Raw genomic sequence first — 20880 nt, forward strand, 5'->3', positions numbered from 1 at the left:
CGCTAGATTGGAAGAATCTTGTTCTCTATTCTTATGTCAATAAGAACTGTTCTACTCTTAAACTTGCTCACATCAGCAAACTCCCATGATTTTATATAGTCACACAGAAACTCAGAATTCATATGATTCTATCATATTCATATGGATATGAACATTGAGTGACAATCACCCTCTCTGATGATAGTAAGCTAATGTGTCCAATACACAGGATGTCAGTCAAAGTCATCTAAGGAAAAGGTCGTGAGACATACTTTTAGTAGTTTATGAAACACAACACATCTCAAAATCACACTAGACAGCTCAGAATACATTAGGATCATGATTTCTAATATCATACTTTGGGGGGTTTGAGGGGAGGCTTGGGTCACAGTCAGCAGTACTCAGGGGTTACCCCTGGCTTTGCACTCAAAAATCATTCCTAGCAAGCTTTGAGGACCATATGGGATACTGGGGATCAAACTAGGGTCGGCTGCATGTTCAATTCCCAGCATCCCATATGGTCCCCTAAGCCTGCCAGGAGCGATTTCTGAATACAGAGCCAGGAGTCCTAACCCTTGAGCACTGCAAGATGTGCCTCCCACCAATAAATCATAAAAGCAAAACTATGCTTTATAATCCTACTTAGTTCTTACCTCAATATCCTCTCTTCTGGATCGTTTCTCCCTTTTTCTCTGCTTTCTTGAATTAATAGTCTGAGAATTTTTAGATTGCTCATTTTTTCTTTTTCGACTAAAGTGAAATTCTTCAGGCCAACTCTTCTTCAAAATTTGAATACATTTGTCAAACATCACTGGATGGAATACCTGGTTAGCTACACTGCCTATTCATGAAAAATGAAGAATAAAAAAAAAATTAGATATCATTTTCTTAAAAGATGTAAAGGAAGGCAAAAAATTAAAAAGAGAACATAAGCTTTTGATTAAAAATTGTTGTTTATTCTTGTTTTGGGGCTACACTTGCTGGCGCTTGGGGGTTACTCCTGGAAGGCTTGGGGGACCATTGAGGACGCCAGGGATCCAAGTCAGGTCGATAGTGCCAGGTTGGCTGCAGGCAAGGCAAACGTCCTACCCTCTAGCCCTTGATTAAAATTTGAACAAAGATGACTCTTGGCAAAAAACATCATTCAACTTTAGTCTGAGATGAATAACAATGCTATCAGAAATAAAGATTTCTATATGTGAATATGAGTAGGTAGCTAATTTTGTACTTGCCTTTCTGTAATAAACCACAGGACTAGATTTAAAAAATGTAAAATAACCATTTTAAGACACAGAGCAACAGAAAGCAGAGACTAGCTATCTCTGATAAAAGGAAAAGAAGGGAGGTAAAGGTTGACCTTAGCTTTAGGGCAGGGGTCTCAAACTCCCCTTGCGGGGCAGTACAACATTTTGTGGCCCTGCCCTAAAGGAATCTTTTTTTGTTTTGTTTTGTTTTAGTTGTTTGGGTTACACTCCCCAATATTCAAGGCTTACTACTGACTTTGCACTCAAGGATTACCCGACTTTGCCTCCTGCGGCCCGCAGGTAAATTGAGTTTGAGACCCCTGCTTTAGGGTTTGAGGAGTTTTTCTGGACAAAGCATAAAAACTGGTGTGAAGACAATTATCCGAGTAATGGATTCAGGAGAAGCTGGTAAAAACAATCTTCAGGAGACATATAGCCCCCTGATGGCATCTATATTATACCAAATGGACCACAGATAAAAAATCATGTAAATAGAGTGATAGGACCTCAGGTATCCCAGAAGAAGAAAACAAGGTTGGAAGGGAGCCATGGTTAGAAAAAATATTTAGAAACACTGAAGAAGAGTACTGGAAAAGATGACATAGAGCTCTGTGGAGAGTAGAACAGACATATACAAATAGAGATGCATAAGGAGATCAGAGATGATTCAGGGACTAAGGTGTTTGTCATGTGTGCAGTGACCTAGGCTTAATCCTTGGCACAATATATGGACCCTGCACACAATTAGCACAATTAGGGATCACAACTGAGCAGAGATCCAAGAGATCCTGAGCAATGTCAGTGGTGATCCACAATTTTATTTTTCCCATGCCCCCAAAAAAGGAAAAAAAAAGTAATGTGCGGGGTAAAACTCATGAAGGCAAGCAAAGCACAATTCCAAAGATGTATAAGATGAGCAATTTCAGAATTCACACAGGGTTGAGACATGTCTGAGTGCTGGCCAGAGAATTCTCTATACTTACCTGGAAGTCAATGCTGAAAATAAATAAATCAAATGAGAGGGCTGAATCAGAACTAGTAAAAAAGCTTTACATATACTTAAACAAAGCTTTAGGGAGAAATAGTTGCCTGTTTATTCTTTCTTTCTTTCTTTATTATTATTATTATTATTATTATTATTATTTATTCCTTTTTTTTTTTTTTTGGTTTTTCGGGTCACACCCTTTTGATGTCAGGGGTTACTCCTGGCTAAGCACTCAGAAATTGCCCCTGGTTTGGGGTGACCATATGGGACGCCAGGAAATCGAACCGTGGTCGCGATCTTTCCTTGGCTAGCGCTTGCAAGGCAGATACCTTACCTCTAGCGCCACCTCACTGGCCCCATTATTTATTATTTTTTAAGACTATTTGAAGGACATCCAGCATATCCAGAACACACCGTGACTTGACAACCAAAAAGAAAAGCACTAGGCAGGCTGAGAAGGAAAATCAATAATAGAAATAGTCCAAGAAGGGCCGTAGTGGTAGCACAGTGGTAGGGCATTTGCCTTGCACACGGCTGATCTAGGATAGACTTTGTTTCGATCCCCCGGCATCCCATATGGTTCTCAAGAGCCAGGAGCGATTTCTGAGCGCATAACCAGGAGTAACCCCTGAGCGTCACAGGGTGTGCATCCCCGCCCCCAAGAAATAGTCCAAGAAACTAAGAAATTGTGGCTATCCACCAAAACCTTAATACAGGTATTACAGATAAGCTCAAGAATTAGGGCCAGAGAGATAACAAGAAGGTAAGGCATTTAACTTTCATGCAGAAGGTCATTGGTTTGAATCCCAATATGGTCCCCCCGAGCCTGCCAGGAGTGATTTCTGAGCATGGAGCCAGGAGTAACCCCTTAGCGCTCCCAGGTGTGACTCAAAAACCAAAAAAAAAAAAAAAAGGGGCCGGGCGGTGGCGCTGGAGGTAAGGTGCCTGCCTTACCTGCGCTAGCCTAGGAGACGGACCGCGGTTCGATCCCCCGGCGTCCCATATGGTCCCCCAAGCCAGGAGCGACTTCTGAGCGCATAGCCAGGAGTAACCCCTGAGCGTTACCGGGTGTGGCCCAAAAACCAAAAAAAAAAAAAAAAAAGAATTAAAACATGCAAGCAGAGAAACAAAAAATAAAATTTTAAGTCTCAAAGGGAATTTCTTTTTATTAATTAAAAAATATGTAATATAGGAAATCACAAGCAGATCTTGGATATTCTGGGTCTACTAACAGTGCAGCCTGCTGGCCTGAAGGCTTTGGTGCTCTGACTTCACAATGCTAAGGATTACACTCAGTGGTGCTCAGGTACCCAGGGTCCCGGGCAGTGCATGGGAGCATGCATACGCTGGCCTAGGCACTACAACTCTCTATCTCCCCAATCCCTAAATGGTACTTGAGGCCGTAAAGAAAAGTTCTTCAGAAAAGCTTGAGACTAGATTAAACACTATGCAAAGATAACTGAACTTGAACAAATAGATGCACATACACAAGCAAGAACTTGCACATGCACACACACACAACACACAAACGCAAAGGAACTTCCAACAAAACACAAAAAATGCAATTAAAATGCTAAGACAAAGGTACAAGCTCTTTAAAGTAGCCCAAAATAAAAGGTTACACAAGAAATATAAAAGGACAAAAAAATTCATGAAGCTTCTCAGTAGAAATGATATAAATCAGAAAACAGTATGGCAGAACTTTAAGAGCACTGAAAAATTTGTTAATACTATATAGTTGGGGCTGGTGAGGTGGCGCTAGAGGTAAGGTGTCTGCCTTGCAAGCGCCAGCCAAGGAAGGATCACAGTTCGACCCCCCCCCCACCGGCGTCCCTTACGGTCCCCCCCAAGCCAGGGACGATTTCTGAGTGCTTAGCCAGGAGGAACCCCTGAGCATCAAACGGGTGTGGCCTGAAAAACCAAACCAAACCAAACCAAACCAAAACAAAACAAAAAAGTAAATAATACTGTATAGTCATCAAAAAGACACACTTGAAGTAAGAATATGAACCTTTGTCTTTCAAATTCCAAGGGTTGATAACCTGCATGCAAAGAAGTACCCTACTGTTAGGGTCTAAGATTTAGAATTAAACGTAACCTTAAATGTTGATGTTAGAATATGGTGTGCCAGGGGCTGGGCGGTGGTGCTAGAGGTAAGGTGCCTCCCTTGCTTGCGCTAGCCTTGGACGGACTGTGGTTCAATCCCTCGGCGTCCCATATGGTCCCCCAAGCCAGGAGTGACTTCTGAGCGCATAGCCAGAAGTAACCCTGAGCGTCACCGGGTGTGGCCCAAAAACCAAAAAAAAAAGACAAATGAAAAAGAAGTTTTGGGCCCGGAGAGATAACACAGCGGCGTTTGCCTTGCAAGCAGCTGATCCAGGACCAAAGGTGGTTGGTTCGAATCCCGGTGTCCATATGGTCCTCCGTGCCTGCCAGGAGCTATTTCTGAGCAGACAGCCAGGAGTAACCCCTGAGCAGCACTGGGTGTGGCCCAAAACAAAACAAAACAAACAAAAAAAAGAAGAATATGGTGTGCCTTTGCTTAGAGACAACATTGCTTTGGCTTCTGTACTCTACTTGCGTAAGGAAATTAACAGGGCCAGAGTGGTTGCACAGTGGTAGGGCATTTGCCTTGCACGCAGCTGACCTAGGATGGACGCAGATTCAATCCCCAGCATCTGATATGGTCTCCCGAACCAGGAGCAATTTCTGAGTGCAAAGCCAGAAGTAACCCCTGAGTGCTGCTGGGTGTAGCCCCCCCCCACCCACCCCCCCCAAAAAAAAAGGAAAAGGAAGTTAACTGCTGTAAACCTAGTTTTACTTCCAGCTTAAGTATAGCCTTGACAGGCTCTAGTTTTAGAGTATAAACAGTAGGCCCAGAACAGCAGCCATTTCTTGGAACCAGCCCTTATGGGTCAGATATCAGAAGCTAAATAGCAAGTGATGGCCAAACTGATGACAACTGTACCCTGGGTCTGGAGATGCCTGATCATCCCTTACTGAGCTAACAGCCTTCTATAACCATTTGTCTGATGACATTTGAACTATAACCAATTCTAGTCCAATCGTGTACTGAGGACCAGTAATTTAAAAAATCCACTACCTGGAGGTGGGAATTCCCTAAATTGAGCCCAAGGTACCCTTTAAATTTGGCCTGTGAGCCATTCTCTGGATCTTCATTTCCTAGGACAGTGATGGCTAACCTTTTTGAGTCCGAGTGTCCAAAGTGCCGCACAAAACCAAAGAATTTCCTCAAAGTGCCAAGCATATCCATTAAACCTTAATAACAAGATTTTAGTATCTAAAACTCTTTATAAATCTTAGAAATTTATTAATTGCAGACCTTCCTGCGTGCCAGCTGCAAGGCCTTTGGGTGCCACTGCTGGCACACATGCCATAGGTTCGCCATCGCGGTCCTAGGAGATGTGAGACCCTAGAATGCTGGAATAAACTCTTGCATTTTACATACTGCCTGTCTCCCTGGTGGTCTTTTGGGTGGCAGATCCTGAGTTCCAGAATTAGCTGTACTATCTCTGTAGCCCTATTACTGGGCCATTTTATAAGGAAACTAAGTATGAGTTTGGAACAACTTAGACCAATCAAAATTCACAAAAGCTTTGTCCTCTCGCACTAAGTATACATACCTGGTATCTCTAAGAGCAGAAAATAAAGCCCAGCTGCATGAAGACCATATTCTCGGTACTGTACACTGACGTTTTTTTTGTGGACTATTTGGACGAAATGATAGAACAGAGCCACCAACGAGCTGTGAGAGATGTTGTTCTCAATGAAGAAGGCCCAAATGCTCTGGAAGGGATAGTCACAAAGCCAATAATTAGAGAAACAAAAATCTCTTGTCATTTGATTTATTAAAGAAAGGAATTAAAATGCTGGAGCAGTGGCACAAGAGGTAGGGTGTTTGCCTTGCATGTGGCTAACCTAGCATGGCTGCGGTTCCATCCCCTGGCGTCCCATATGGTCCCCCAGGCCAGAGAGATTTCTAAATGCATAACCAAGAGTAACCTGAGCATTACCAGGTGTGGGCCAAAGGACAAAAAAAAAAAAATTGGATTAACATGAGGGACGGAGTGATATCACAGTGGTAGGGCATTAGCCTTGCACATGGCTGATCCAGGATAAACCTTGAACCTCATCCCATGTGGTCCCCCAAGCCAGGAGCGATTTCTGAGCATATAGCTAGGAGTAACCCCTGAGCATCACTTGGTGTGTCCCCCTCAAAAAAAAAAAACAAACAAAATAAAGGGATTAACAAACCACTCTACCTTCTGATTATCATCTCCCATCATCATCTTGAAAAAAAATCTAGAGTGGTAGTGCTAAAGGTGAGGCATCTGCCTTGCAAGTGCTAGCCTAGAACGGACCACAGTTAGATCGCCCCTACTTCCCATATGGTCCCCCCAACCCAGGAGCTATTTCTGAGCACATAGCCAGGAGTAATCCCTGAGTGTCAATGGGTGTGGCCAAAACCAAAACCAAAAACCATCTTGAAAAAGACTGAAATTAAAAAGCACTAAAGAGGGCCCGGAGAGATAACACAGTGGCGTTTGCCTTGCAAGCAGCAGATCTAGGACCTAAGGTGGTTGGTTCGAATCCCAGTGTCCCATATGGTCCCCCGTGCCTGCAGGATCTATTTCTGAGCAGACAGCCAGGAGTAACCCCTGAGCAACACCAGATGTGGCCCAAAAACCAAAAAAAAAAAAAAAAAAAGCACTAAGGAATGGGGCTGGTGAGGTGGCGCTAGAGGTAAGGTGTCTGCCTTGCAAGCGCTAGCCAAGGATCAGGATCGCGGTTTGATCCCCCCCCCCCCCGCGTCCCATATGGTCCCCCCAAGCCAGGGGCAATTTCTGAGCACTTAGCGAGGAGTAACCCTTGAGCATCAAACGGGTGTGGCCTGAAAAACCAAAAAAAAGCACTAAGGAAGTAAATAATTAAACTTTGTAACTTTGAGCATATGCAGAATTCTGAGAAACTAAAAATTACACTAAGTCTGAGAACCACCGATAGCAGTGATTCCATAAACAAGTTACAATTTTATTTTAATGTTCTAATCACTGAGAAAGTAAGTGTTGCCTAAACTTATGCTGAATAAATACATGCAATAGGGGCCAGAGATAGCACAGCGGCTTTGCCTTGCAAGCAGCAGATCCAGGACCTAAGGTGGATGGTTCAAATTCTGGCGTCCCATATGGTCCCCCGTGTCTGCCAGGAGCTATTTCTGAGCAGATAGCAGGAGTAACCCCTGAGCACCGCCGGGTGTGGCCCAAAAAAAAAAAAAAAATACACGCAATAAAAGTTGAAAGGAAAATACCTGCAAGTTGCTCCCTCTATAGATTTTAAAAGCAACCATGGTGATAATAAAAAAAATAAGATCCGGGCCCGGAGAGATAGCACAGCGGTGTTTGCCTTGCAAGCAGCCGATCTAGGACCAAAGGTGGTTGGTTCGAATCCCGGTGTCCCATATGGTCCCCCGTGCCTACCAGGAGCTATTTCTGAGCAGACAGCCAGGAGTAACCCCTGAGCACCGCCGGGTGTGGCCCCAAAAAACCAAACCAAAACAAAACAAAACAAAAAAAAAATAAGATCCATAATGTAGACTATAATTTCACTACTTTTTTGACCACACCCAGTGGTGCTCAGGGGTTATTCCTGGCTCTGTGATCAGAAATCACTCCTGGCAGTCTCGGGAGACCATATGGGATGCCAGGGATCAAACGCAGGTCCATCCCAGGTCGGCCACATGCAAGGCAAAGGCACTACTGCTGTGCAATTGCTTTGGAGCAATTTCATTAATTTTTATCATTGTTCGATATTATATGTTAAATGTAGAAAATATAGGTCTTTTCCAGAGATCATACCTAGTGGAGGCTAAATATGATTGATCTTGGGTTTTTTGGGGTTTATATTTGTTTCGGGCCCCACCCAGGACTTACTCCTGGCTCTGTACTTTGGGATCACTCCTGAGTGGACTGGGTTGGGGGGGCATATGGGTAGTGCCAAGGATTGAACAAGGGCTGGCCACAAGGAAGTGCCTTACCTACTATATCTCCAGTCCCATAAATTACTTATCTTGGAGAAATTGGGGGGAAAAAGCCAACAAAAGCTCAAGATATCAGATCTTGTAGCTCCTGGCTACCTGAAAAGACAGAGTGGCTAAGTCACATGGCCAGCCTACAGATGGGACCACTCAAAATCCTCTCACCACTAGCACCACCACTCTGGTCCCTCTTTTTGTATTCTGAAACTAAATGTTAAAAAGACTACTCTTTTATGGGCCTGGAGGAATAGCACAGCAGATAGGGCATTTACCTTGAATGCAGCCAACCTGGGTTCATATCCCCATTATCCCATACTGCCTGTCAGAAGCCTGCCAGAGCCTGCCAGGAGTGATTTCTGAGAACAGAGCCAGGAGTAAACCCCTGAACACTGCCAGGTGTGGCCCGGAAACAAAAAGAAAAAGAAAAGAAAGACTATTCCTTTAGAGTACAATAATAACTTTCATCTTTCCCTTTTGTTTTTTTTTTGTTTGTTTTTTGGTTTTTGGGCCACACCCGGCAGTGCTCAGGGGTTACTCCTGGCTGTCTGCTCAGAAATAGCTCCTGGCAGGCACGGGGGACCATATGGGACACCGGGATTCGAACCAACCACCTTTGGTCCTGGATCGGCTGCTTGCAAGGCAAACGCCGCTGTGCTATCTATCAGGGCCCATCTTTCCCTTTTAATGCCTGATCTTTTAAACAAAAAAAATTTTTTTTTACCTCCTTGGATTCCTGTTCTTCAGTAGCAAAGTGGAAAAGACTATCATAAAGTTTTCTGAATGCATCCAATCCAGACTCTAAGATACATGCTTCTATGTTCGGATCCAAAAGCTCAGTATCGATGAAATCCAGTTCCCATACAGTGTCCACCCATTCTAGTACAAAAAGAAAAAGAAATTATAAATACTCTATAGTTAAACAAACAACATGTCCATCCATGTATCTGCAAACTTCATTTCTTTATCTACTCATTTGTTTTTGAGCACTTGAGTTGTTTCCAGATTCTGACTATTGCCCCTAGTGTATAGGAGAAAGACAGAATTGCTGGGTTCTATGGTAACTCAATTCCTAGTTTTTAGAGGAATGTCTATATTGTTTTCCCAAAAGGCTGGACCAGCTGACAACCCCACCAGTAGTGAATGAGGGTTCCTAACACCCTTCCCCCACATCTGCAAAACACAGGTACTGTTCCTTTGAGATGGTGATGGTGTAGGTCTCTTTAGTTTGAGAAGGTATCTCTTTGTTATCCTGATTTGCATTTCCCTGATTAGTTATATTTTTTCAAGTGCCTTTTGGCCATTTGGATAGCTTCTTTGAGTACAGGTATCTCTTTGTTGTCCTGATTTGCATTTTCCTGATTAGTGATATTTTTTCAAGTGCCTTTTGGCCATTTGGATAGCTTCTTTGAGTACATGTCTCTTTATCTCTTCTACCCATTTCTGAAGGAATTGGATTTTTTTCTTGTAAAGTTTTACCAGTGCTTCATATACTACGAATAGTAATTCTTTCTTTATCGGTAAGAGGTGGACAAATAAGTTCTCCCAGTCAGTGGGCTTTCTTTGTATTCTGGTCTTTGTTTCCTTTGAGAAGTTTTTTAATTTAATGTAAACCCATTTATGCTTGCTTCCATTTGCTTGGTTAGTGGCATTTCATCTTTAAAGATGTCATGAGAGATCTGCCTGTTTTCCTCAATGTACTTATGGATTCAGGTTTTTAATTCATTTGATCTGACTTGTTGGTGTCAAGAAGAAATCTATTTTTCATATTTTTCCACACGAAAATTAGTTTTCAGACCACTTGAAAAGGCTTGTCCCACTTCATATTTTTGCTCCTTTATTGAAGATTAACTGAATTAAAGGTCTGTTTCTAAATTTTCAATTCTATCCCATGGATGAAGGATCATTATTCTATACCATGTTGTTTTAATTACTACTGCTTTGTAGTACAATTGAAGTTGGGGAAAGTAATACATCCTTTTCCAGAGGATTGCTTTGGCTATTCAGAGTGGTTATTGTTCCATATAAATTTCATAAACTGTCATAAGTATTTTATCTATTTTTGTTTTGTTTTTGGGCTACACCCAGCAGCACTCAGGGGTTACTCCTGGCTCTGCACTCAGAAATCACTCCTCAAAGGCTCAGGGATCAAACCCAGGTCAGTAGCGTGCAAAGCAAACATCCTACCTGCTGTGCTATTGCTCTGGCCCCCTTTCTTTTACTTCTTAAAATAGAATTTTGTAGTTTTCTTTGTATAGTCTTTCACTTCTTTTGGTAGACTGATTCCTATATTTTCTTAGGCACAACTATGAATGGGATTTTTAAAAATTTCTCTTCTAGGGGCCAGAGTGGCGGCACAATCGGTAGGGTGTTTGCCTTGCTCACGCTAACCTAGGGTGGATCTCAATTCAACCCCCCAGCACCCAATATGGGCCCCCAAGCCAGGAGTGATTTCTGAGCACATAGCCAGGAGTAACCCCTGAGCATCACCAGGTGTGGCCCCAAAACTAAACAAAATTTATCTTCTATTCCATTATTTGCATATAGAAAAGCCATTAACTTTTGCATGTTAATTTTGTTTTGTTTTACAATATGGAGATTGCTCAAAAAACTGGAAATTGAGTTCCCATATGATCCAGCTACATCATGCCTAGGAATATATCCTAGGAACACAAAATGTAATACAAAAATCCCTTCCTCACACCTATTTTCATTGCAACGCTATTTACAATAGCCAGACTCGGGAAACAACCAAGATGCCCTTCAACAGATGAATGACTAGACAAACTGTGGTATATATACACAATGGAATATTATGCAGCCGACAGGAGCAATAAAGTCAGGAAATTTTCCTATACATGGATGTACATGGAATCTATTATGCTGAGTGAAATAAGTCAGAGGGAGAGAGACACAGAATGGTCTCAATCATCTATGGGTTTTAAGAAAAATAAAAGACATTATTGAAATTATTCTCAGAGATGAGGGCCAGAAGGACTGACTCATAATATTCACAGAGTGGTGAATGCAGTTAGAGAAATAACTACACTGAGAACTATCATAACAATGTCAATGAGCGAAGGAAGTAGAAAGCCTGCATCAGGAGCCGGGCGGTGGCCCTAGAGGTAAGGTGCCTGCCTTGCCTGCGCTAGCCTTGGACGGACCTCGGTTCGATCCCCCAGTGTCCCATATGGTCCCCCAAGCCAGGAGCAACTTCTGAGTGCATAGCCAGGAGTAACCCCTGAGCGTTACCGGGTGTGGCCCAAAAACAAACAAACAAACAAAAAAAACAAAACAAAAGAAAGCCTGCATCAAATACAGGTGAGGTGGGGGAGGGAGATGGGGAGCATTGAGAGGAATATGGCACTGGTGAAGGGGGTATTCTATTTATGACTGAAACCCAACTACAATCATGTTTGTAATCACAGTGATTAAATAAAGATATTATTAAAAGCATTTATTTTGTTTTGTTTTAGCCACACCTGGCAATGCTCAGGGCTTACTCCTGGCCCTGAACTCAGAAATTACTCCAGGTAGTGCTTGGGCAACCATATGGGATGCCAGTAATTCAGGTCAGCCATGTATAAGCCAAGTGTTTTCTTGTAGTATCTGCTGTACTATCACTCCAATCCCTGTATTAATTTTGTAGCCTGCCAAAAGAGCAGTTTTGTAAGCTTTAGGCTTTTCTAAATATAGTATCATATCATCTGTAAATAGTGAAACTTCCTTTCTTCCCTGGATGCTCTGGAGCTATTTCTTGCCTAATCGATAATGGCAAGTACTTCCAGTACTATATTAAATACTATATATTGCGTCTGATCTTAGAGGAAAAGCATTTACTTTTTCCCAATCGAGTATGTTTGCTGTAGGCTTGGGGTAAATGGCTTTGACTATGTTGAAGAAAGTGCCTTCAGTTCCTTTTTATTTATTTATTTATTTTGTTTGGACCACACCTAACAGTGCTCAGGGGCTGCTCCTGGCTCTGGCTCAGGAAGTACTCCTCGCAGTGCTTGGGTGACCATATGGCCACGTCTACTGTGTGCAAGGTAAGCACCCTACCAACTGTACTATCGTTCAGGCCCATCAATTCCTAGTCTATTGAGTTTTTATCACAATGGATGCTGGATCTTGTCTATTGCTTTGGCTATATAAATATTACCATATGATTTTTATTTTATCTTGTAAATTTATGATATAGAACATTCACTTGCATACATTAAACCCTTTGTGCCCCTGGAATGAATTTCACTTGGTCACACAGTGACCTTTTTGTTCGTTTGTTTTTTGGGTCACACCCGGTGATGCTCAGGGGTTACTCCTGGCTCTGCACTCAGAAATCACCCCTGGCTTGGGGAAACATATGGGGGATCAAACCGTGGTCCATTCTAGGTTAGCGCAAGCAAGGCAGACACCACCGCTCTGGCCCCACAGTATGATCCTTCAAGTGAGTTGTTGGATTCTACTTGACATGGAGAGTATCATGCTCAGTCAGAAGGAAAGGGACAGATGAACACTCATTTGTAGAATATAGAAAAAAACATAGTATGAGAATAATAGCCAAAGACAATTGAAACAAAGGCCAGGAGGACTAAGCTTTCTATATAAGGAAAGGGCAATTAGGATAGAGAATGGGCCACAATGACAAGATTAATGGATGATCAGTGGACAAGTGTTGAAAGGAGGTAGTAATATTCATGATACTCTTTCAATAATAGAATAGTGAACCACAGTGCCTTAAAAAAAAAGGGGGGGGGACCCGGAGAGATAGCACAGCGGCGTTTGCCTTGCAAGCAGCCGATCCAGGACCAAAGGTGGTTGGTTCGAATCCCGGTGTCCCATATGGTCCCCCATGCCTGCCATGAGCTATTTCTGAGCAGACAGCCAGGAGTAACCCCTGAGCACCGCCGAGTGTGGCCCCCCCCCCAAAAAAAAACCAAAAAAAAAAAAAAAAAGGCCGGAGTGGTAGGGAGTGATAGCATAAAGATAAGGCGTTTGCCTTGCATGCAGAGGATAGTGGTTCGAATCCCGGCATCACATATGGTCCCTCAAGCCTGCCAGGAGCGATTTCTGAGAGTAGAGCCAGAAGTCACCCCCGAGCACTGCCGGGGTGACTCCAAACCAAAAAAAAAAAAAAAAAAAAAAAAAGGAAAGGAAAGTCAGAAAAGTATCTGCCAGAGGTGGGCTGGGGTGGGTGAGAGGGAATCTGGGAACATTGTTGGAAGAAAGTAGACTCTGGTAAACATATAGATGCTCAAAATATTATGACAAGTTCAATCATGAACAACTTTGTAATTTATTCATTTATTTTTTGGGGGGGCCATACCTGACAGTGCTTAGGGGATCATATAAGATGCTGATTCAATCAAATGCACAGCAGTGGTATATATGCGAGGCAAGAGCCTTACCTGCTGTCTTATCTTTCCAGTCCTCAATTTTGTAACTTTATATCTCACAAAGATAGATTCAATATAAAAACAAAAATAAAAATACCCCCCGAAACCCAAGAATTCTAGTTATATTCAAGACAAAAATTCATAAGTTATAGCTCACACTAAACACTATAGTACAGATGCAACCCAACATAAAAGAAAGCAGGAAAGGTTTAAGAAAACTTTTTTTTTTTTTTTTTTTTTTTGGTTTTTGGGTCACAACCGGCAGCGCTCAGGGACTATTCCTGGCTCTATGCTCAGAAATCGCTCCTGGCAGACTCAGGGGACCATATGGGATGCCGGGATTTGAACCACCGTCCTTCTGCATGCAAGGCAAATGCCTTAGCTTCATGCTATCTCTCCGGCCTCTTCAGAAAACTTTTAACTTCTTTCTTCTCCCTTTCTGGTCCTCCCAGGCAGTTCTGAGCAGGAAGGTGGTACCAGGATTTAGGGCTTCACACAGAAAGCAAATGTTCTAGCCCTTAAGCTAATACCTCCCCACACTCACCCACCAGGAATATTTCACATTTTTAAATCATAACTGGCTGCTGGTCATAAGGAGCTATTCATTCTAAAATTAAGAAGGAAAATAAACACTTTTTAAAAGTTTTAGGGGAAACTTTCAATGATCGAACTTTCCCGTGTGTTTAATGACAGAAATAAAAGAGGTTAAACAAATTGTGAAAAATTTATAATAAACCTAAGTAAAGAGTACACAGCACTTTAGGTCCTCATGTAATAAAACATGTTGCATGTTATAACAAAAGTTATAATTTAATTTAATAAATGTATTTTTTTAAAGTTTTTATTGACTGGTTTCTTGGCTACACCTAGCAGCACTCAGGGGTTACTCCTGGCTTTACACTTTGAAAACGCCCCTAGCACGCTGGGGGAACATCTGGGATGCCAGGAATCAAATTTGGTCCCTCCTGGGGTCAGCTGCTTGCAAGGCAAATCCCCTACCGCTGGGCTATCTCTCTGGCCCTTGGCTCCTAATCTTATTTAAATGAGAGGAATCAAGTGAGAGTCAAGATTTTGTATTTGCAAGTACACTGATGGAAAGATTGTATAAATGTGGTAATAATATATAGCACCCTAGACTGCTAATCTGTTCATCTTTTTTGATTCCAATCCTTCTCAAACATTTCTTCAATATTTTCATTGTTAAAAAAAATATATCTAGGGACCAAAGTGATAGCACAGCGGGTAGGGCACTTGTCTTGCATGGATTCGATCCTCATATCCCATATGGTTCCCGGAGCCTGCCATGAGCGATTTCTGAGTGCAAAGCCAGTTGTAACCTGTGACTGCTGCTGGGTGTGGTCCAAAAATAACAACAAAAATATACCTAGAACCTTGTTAAGGCAGCAAGATAAAAGCATGGACATCTTAGCCCTTAGTAAGCAGGCACTCTTTTAGATACCGTATTTGCCAGCGTATAAGACGACTGGGCGTATAAGACGACCCCCTAATTTTTGCAGTTAAAACATAGGTTTAGGCCTATATTCGCTGTATCAGACAGAACGTTCTTGTGCTGCAACTGTATGTACCACAGTGAGCCAATCACAACAAGCAAAGCTTCAAAGGTTATACTATAATAGACTTCCTCTCTGACTTTGGTCAATCTGAGCAGGCTTCTTACAGTGTAGATTGGGTCCAGAACATTGTCTAATTTGCATGCATAAAAAGCCTGCTTGGATTGGCTGAGTTAGAGAAGCGGTCCGAGCAGCCTTGCAGTGATTGCATTCGATCCTGCACCAATCAAAAATTCGTTTTGTGGCAATATTCAGACAATTTTTGTTTAGCGGCATATTGAAACGTTTTTCAGGATATACTCGGCGTATAAGATGTCCCCCGATTTTTGGTTGACTTTTTTTGCTTCAAAAGTCTTCTTATACGCTGGAAAATATGGTAAATACTTAGATATCTGTTCACCATTAATTTAGAAAAGTGGGCAGATAAATAAGGGAAACCCAGAGATGGCAGACCTCAAACCTTTCATGATTCTGAGCATTTCATTCAGCAAATAAAAAACTAATTCCATCTTCTCAAAAACAGAAGATCGTGGATATCAGATTAAAGAAACTTCTTTAATTCAAACATACAGGAAGGAATCTCATTCTCCGTTGATGTATGGCAGTTGAGCTTAGACAGGTCCCTTGGATCACCCCACAGTAATGACAGTAGGACCTGGACATACCCTCTTGGACATGCTCCCTTGTCATGTAGGGTATGAAAGGAAAGACTTGGATCTTTGCAGGGGGACACAGGATGATGACCAAAGCAGCACCTGCTGGTCCAGGAGGGACCAGAGATAAAGCATTAGAGATACGCTTCAGTTTTGTATCTATTTCTTTCTCTTTTCTTTAATTTTTGAACACAGGCCTCCTCCAGCCACTGGCTGGTGAATTTCCATTTATTTCTTCCTCTCTCTCAGAAACCCTTGGGCAGCAATTGTATCAGGCTTCTGACTCCAGAAGGAATAAAAAGTATAGTTTCTCTTTTTCTCAGTTAGTGTTGGAGGTAGCTACAAGTTAGCAGCTAGCCCCACAGGCTACTATGAGCCTTGCAGTACTGTGGCATCCTTGGGCCTCTGCAGCCTTCCAAGGCAGAGCCAGCAGGCGAATTTACAGTTTACCACAGTAAGTTCAGTGAGGGATTGAATGAACTTCTACAATTCTGTATTAACTGTAATTTTTTTCCCGGTTTTTGGGTCACACCCAGCAGCGCTCAGGGGTTACTCCTGGCTCTATGCTCAGAAATCGCCCTGAACCACCGTCCTTCTGCATGAAAGGCAAACACCTTACCTCCATGCTATCTCTCTGGCCCCGTATTAACTGTATTTCTAACATTTTCATTCCCATTATAGAGATTTCACGATTTTCTTGTTGCGTATACCCCTGACTGTCCAAAATCATCCAATCCAATCTAGAAAGAAGTAACACCCTATTTTCTAGTCCTTCTAATGCTATTCGTATGGCTTTAAACCACAACACTTCTAAAATTTGTCTTACTTAACTCAACTATATGTAGGTACTAATAGGTATACTTTAAATGGAATAATGTTCTGCACAGAGATTCACTAGGAGTTGGGGGCAAGGGTATCTGAACGAAGGGGTAGAGCAAAGAAGACAGGAAATGAAGAAAAGTTGCTTCTTTTCACAGGATTTAAAAATACTTAGCCCTCTAGTTCTAAATCTTGTAAAATAACTTAATGAGAAATTTTCTATACTAATATAGTATATCTGAACTGAAAAAGGCTGAGATTGAGCTAACAGTTTTAATCTTATTCACAACACATGTATGCAGCAGGAATATAGTTTAAGACCCCAAACTAACCAAGTATATATTCAATTATTTCATGGGAATCAAAAAGTAAATTTGGGGCTGGAGAGATAGCACAATGGTAGGGCACTTGCCTTGCGAACAGCCGATCCAGGATAGGCTGTGGTTTGAATCCCAGCATCCCAGATGGTTCGCCCGGCCTGCCAGGAGCTATTTCTGAGCATAGAGCCAGGAGTAAGCCCTGAGTGCTGCTAGGTGTGACCCAAAAACCAAAACCAAACCAAACCAAACAAACAAAGTAAATTTATCATCCAACAGAGTTTAATACAAGATAGAAAATCTTGCAAAGGCAGAAGCTTTGCTAGGTAGAGAAAATACTCAGAAGAGGACATGTTCTTAGATTCATCATGAAGATGCATGGGAATCTAGTATGCTGCATAAAATCTACCATTTTTTAGAAAATTAAATGCTCAGAGACCTAAAAATCAGCCTGTATACCTGCAGCAGCCACAAAGTCATAGGGAAAAGACTTCTTTCTCCAACAAACTCACTTTCCAGTTGATCAAGATACTCATTTTATTGTGATGATCCCCACCCCTTCCTTCAGTTGTTTTTAACTTTACTTGCATTTGCAAAAATGACAAATGAAAAAAAGCCCATGAGGTATCACACAGAAGTTTACCAAAAGATAGCTGCATATTATTTCAAATATAGGAAATTATAAAAAAAAAAAAGCAACAGAAAGAAGCAAAAAAAGAAGCCAATCAATGATGGTAAGATAGGGCTGTATTCATAATGATAAAAAGCATTACACCTTGGAAGAAATCTTCCTACAAATGCTTCCTTAAAATGCTTCAGTTTATCACCATTCCCACCCAGAATGTCCCAGATATTTACCAGTAACAATCTTCCTAAATATGTTCTTCAATCTTTTCCTGGCTCTTCCAGCCCACATTCTCTCATAAGTCCTCTCATAACATACATGTTTTGTTATCTTTTGGTGTTGGCTGGAGATTGCACCCATAGCATCAACACACGTATATTAGTTCTACCAGAGAGCCACCTCCCCAGCTTTCCAACTTTTAAACACACACTTACCAATCACAACTATCAACAACAATCAGAAAAAGATCTGTCATAAAATTAACATATCAATCATATCTGTTGTTACTTTTATAGCAAAAGAAGACCTGAAATAGAAAAAAGGTATGTAAAATACTGGAGGGCATTAGTAAGAGGATTATCTCTAGAGGCAAAGGGAAACAGAGGTTGGAAAGTGGATGCTTCAGCTGAACCTTGCTATTATTGCCTTGCTACTTTTGTCAAAAGAAAAATAGGAAAGTGCCTCCAACATAGCAAGGGCACCCCTTCCCCCCCCCCCAAAAAAAAAAACAACAACCAAAATAAAATAAAATAAAACCACCACTGAAAAAAACAATCATCCCCATTAGGCAGATAAGCAAAGTGAGGCTTAGCAAGGTTAAACCAACTGCCCATTAATATGAAACCAAGAGCGAAGGCACAGTGGTAGGGCGTTTGATTGCACGCTGCTGATCCAGGATGGATCGCGGTTCAATCCCCCCAGCGTCCCATATGGTACTCCCCAAGCCAGGGGCGAATTTTGAACACATAGAAGGAGTAATCCGGCATCACCGGATGTGGCCCCAAAACAAAACAAAAGATCATTTCTAATATCTCGAACACCAAAGCTCACTAACACTCACACTCTTAACTGTGCTGTTAGGAAAACCTGTAGCGAACGTTCAACGTTCTAAAGTTAACTAAAAACTCAGACTTTAATAAACATGAACCAAACGTCAAGTATTAAAAGTTTTAAAGACCTAACACGATAAAGGCAGTGTTTTCAAAAGTGATTTTGGTAGAAGCTGGGGTGGGCAGGAAGGGCAGCATGAGGACACAGAGCTGGGAGAGCAAGAAAGATGTGAAGGAAGGACAAGCAAATTCTGTGAGCTCAAGGATCAAGGAGGATGTTGTGCCTTCCAAGAGTACTTGGTTGCCCAGATGAATTCCACCTTTCATCCACTTCTTGCATCTGGAGTGCCTGCAAGCCTACAAGTTCCTGGATGCAGGAACAAAGTTCAAAGACGAGGCTCAGGTGAGAGAGATGGCTCTTTGAAACCACCGGAGTAGATAGGAAGACAAAGAAGCAGGCTTCATTCTCACTTTTCCCTGGACTTGCGGGTAAAATTTGAGCAGGGACAGCAGCCAGGGTCAGGACTTGAAACCAGGGCACAGGCTTCCGTAAGGTGGCAGGGCCATTCCAAGGAACCGGGAACAGCACAGAACTCCAAACATCAGGTCCGCACCATCTAGTTCTCCACTGCCGGAGAGATAGCATGGAGGTAGGGCGTTTGCCTTGCACACAGAAGGTCAGTGGTTCGAATTCCGGCATCCCATATGGTCCCCCGAGCCTGCCAGGAGCGATTTCTGAATATAGAGCCAGGAATAGCCCCTGAGCGCTGCCGGCTGTGACCCGAAAACCAGTTCTCCACTCCAGGCGTTCGTTTGTCCCACGGTGGTCTGAAAAGATGCTCTCCACTCCCACCGCCGGGCTTTGCAAGACGCTCTTGGCCATGGGCCCCAGGAGGGTCCGCAGGAGGATCGCCCAGCGAGAGGCGGGGTAAAAACCCCTGGCAGACATTCAGGGCCGCATTCAGGACATCAGCAGAGGGAAACGTCAGTCAACTCTCGGATCCAGTGGGGCGAGCGGGGTTCGGGACCCTGCAACACCAGGGCGGCCTCCCCTGGGTTCTCCGGGGGCTCAACTAGTATCTACACTAAGTCGGCCAACACCTGACACTGTACGCGTCTGCACTCGTCGCCCGGCACAGCTAGCTAGGAGCCCCGACGACGGTCTCCGCAGCGCTGCAAGGGACGTTCTTTCTGCTCAGGCAGGAGGAGCAGGGAACCCTTTCCATCGCCCCGAGGAGCGGCCCTGGCCCCCCGCCCGGCACGTCTGAGGCCCAATGCCGATTGCAGGTGCCACCGAGAAGCGGACGGCATTGACAGCGGCATCGCCCAGGTACGGGTAAAGAAGCCGGGCGCTGCCCAGCCCCGGGCCCCGGAATCCCGGAGCCCTTTCCGGAATGCAAGGCCGCCCCTCGCCCTCGCGCCCATAGACTCACGGCGACCCTGCCCCGAGAGCCTCACCGATCCGTCTCCTTACCCGGGCTGAGATCCAACGGGCACCAAGGCTGCAGGCCGTCCGCCAGGCCTAGCAGGGCCATGACACTCCCGGCCAGCTCGCGCCGCGGAGGTAAACTTTGAAAGAGCGGTGGCGCGCGCGCTCCTAAGCTCCCGGCTGACCAATCAGAGCGCGAGGCGAGCTCCGCCCCGCCCACCTGCTCCCCGCGGACCAATCCAACGGGTCTTCCGCCGCGCACGCATGCGCAGAATGTGAAGCGGGCCCAGTGCTGAGCGTGGAGGCTTGGGGGCGTCTTTGCCGGGTCTTCCTTGTATATCTATCTTCCCTCGTAAAATCGGGGTCAGGAATGACGTTACGTTCTGATCGCGCCTTGCCTGCCTCAGAGGAGAATCCCTGGAGCAGAATTTGCGGCTAAGAAACGTCCTGTAATAATTTGCCTTGGCCCCGGGCAGGCAAGAGCAACAGCAGCATTTCCCGTGCGAGTCTTGAGGGCTCACCTTACTTGGCGACACAGCAATCCCGCGTTGCAACTGGGAATGGTAGCCGACGCTCCATCAGGCAAAGCTATAAAGAAAAGAAAACACTCGGGGGCTGGAGTGAATGCACAAGCGGCAGGGCGTTTGCCTTGCAAGCAGCCGACCCGGGACGGATCCGGGTTCGATTCCCGGTATCCTACATGCCCTTCTCATTCTATCCCCCCCACCCCCAGAGCCTGGCAGGCACGGTTTCTGAATACAGAA

At 43.6% G+C, this 20880-nt stretch overlaps 1 protein-coding gene across 1 annotated transcript in view; it reads right to left on the reverse strand.

Annotated features, from left to right (window-relative positions):
* NCAPD3 (non-SMC condensin II complex subunit D3) overlaps positions 1 to 20221 on the reverse strand; it is a 79286-nt gene extending 59065 nt beyond the window's left edge. Inside the window, 4 exon segments of the mRNA XM_049778432.1 lie at positions 633 to 820; positions 5853 to 6015; positions 8985 to 9139; positions 20162 to 20221. Coding sequence (XP_049634389.1) covers positions 633 to 788 — 156 coding nt within the window. The 5' untranslated portion in view covers positions 789 to 820; positions 5853 to 6015; positions 8985 to 9139; positions 20162 to 20221.
* Positions 20222 to 20880: the final 659 nt, after the last annotated feature.

Source organism: Suncus etruscus, chromosome 8 (assembly GCF_024139225.1).
Source record: "Suncus etruscus isolate mSunEtr1 chromosome 8, mSunEtr1.pri.cur, whole genome shotgun sequence".
NCBI lineage: Eukaryota > Metazoa > Chordata > Mammalia > Eulipotyphla > Soricidae > Suncus > Suncus etruscus.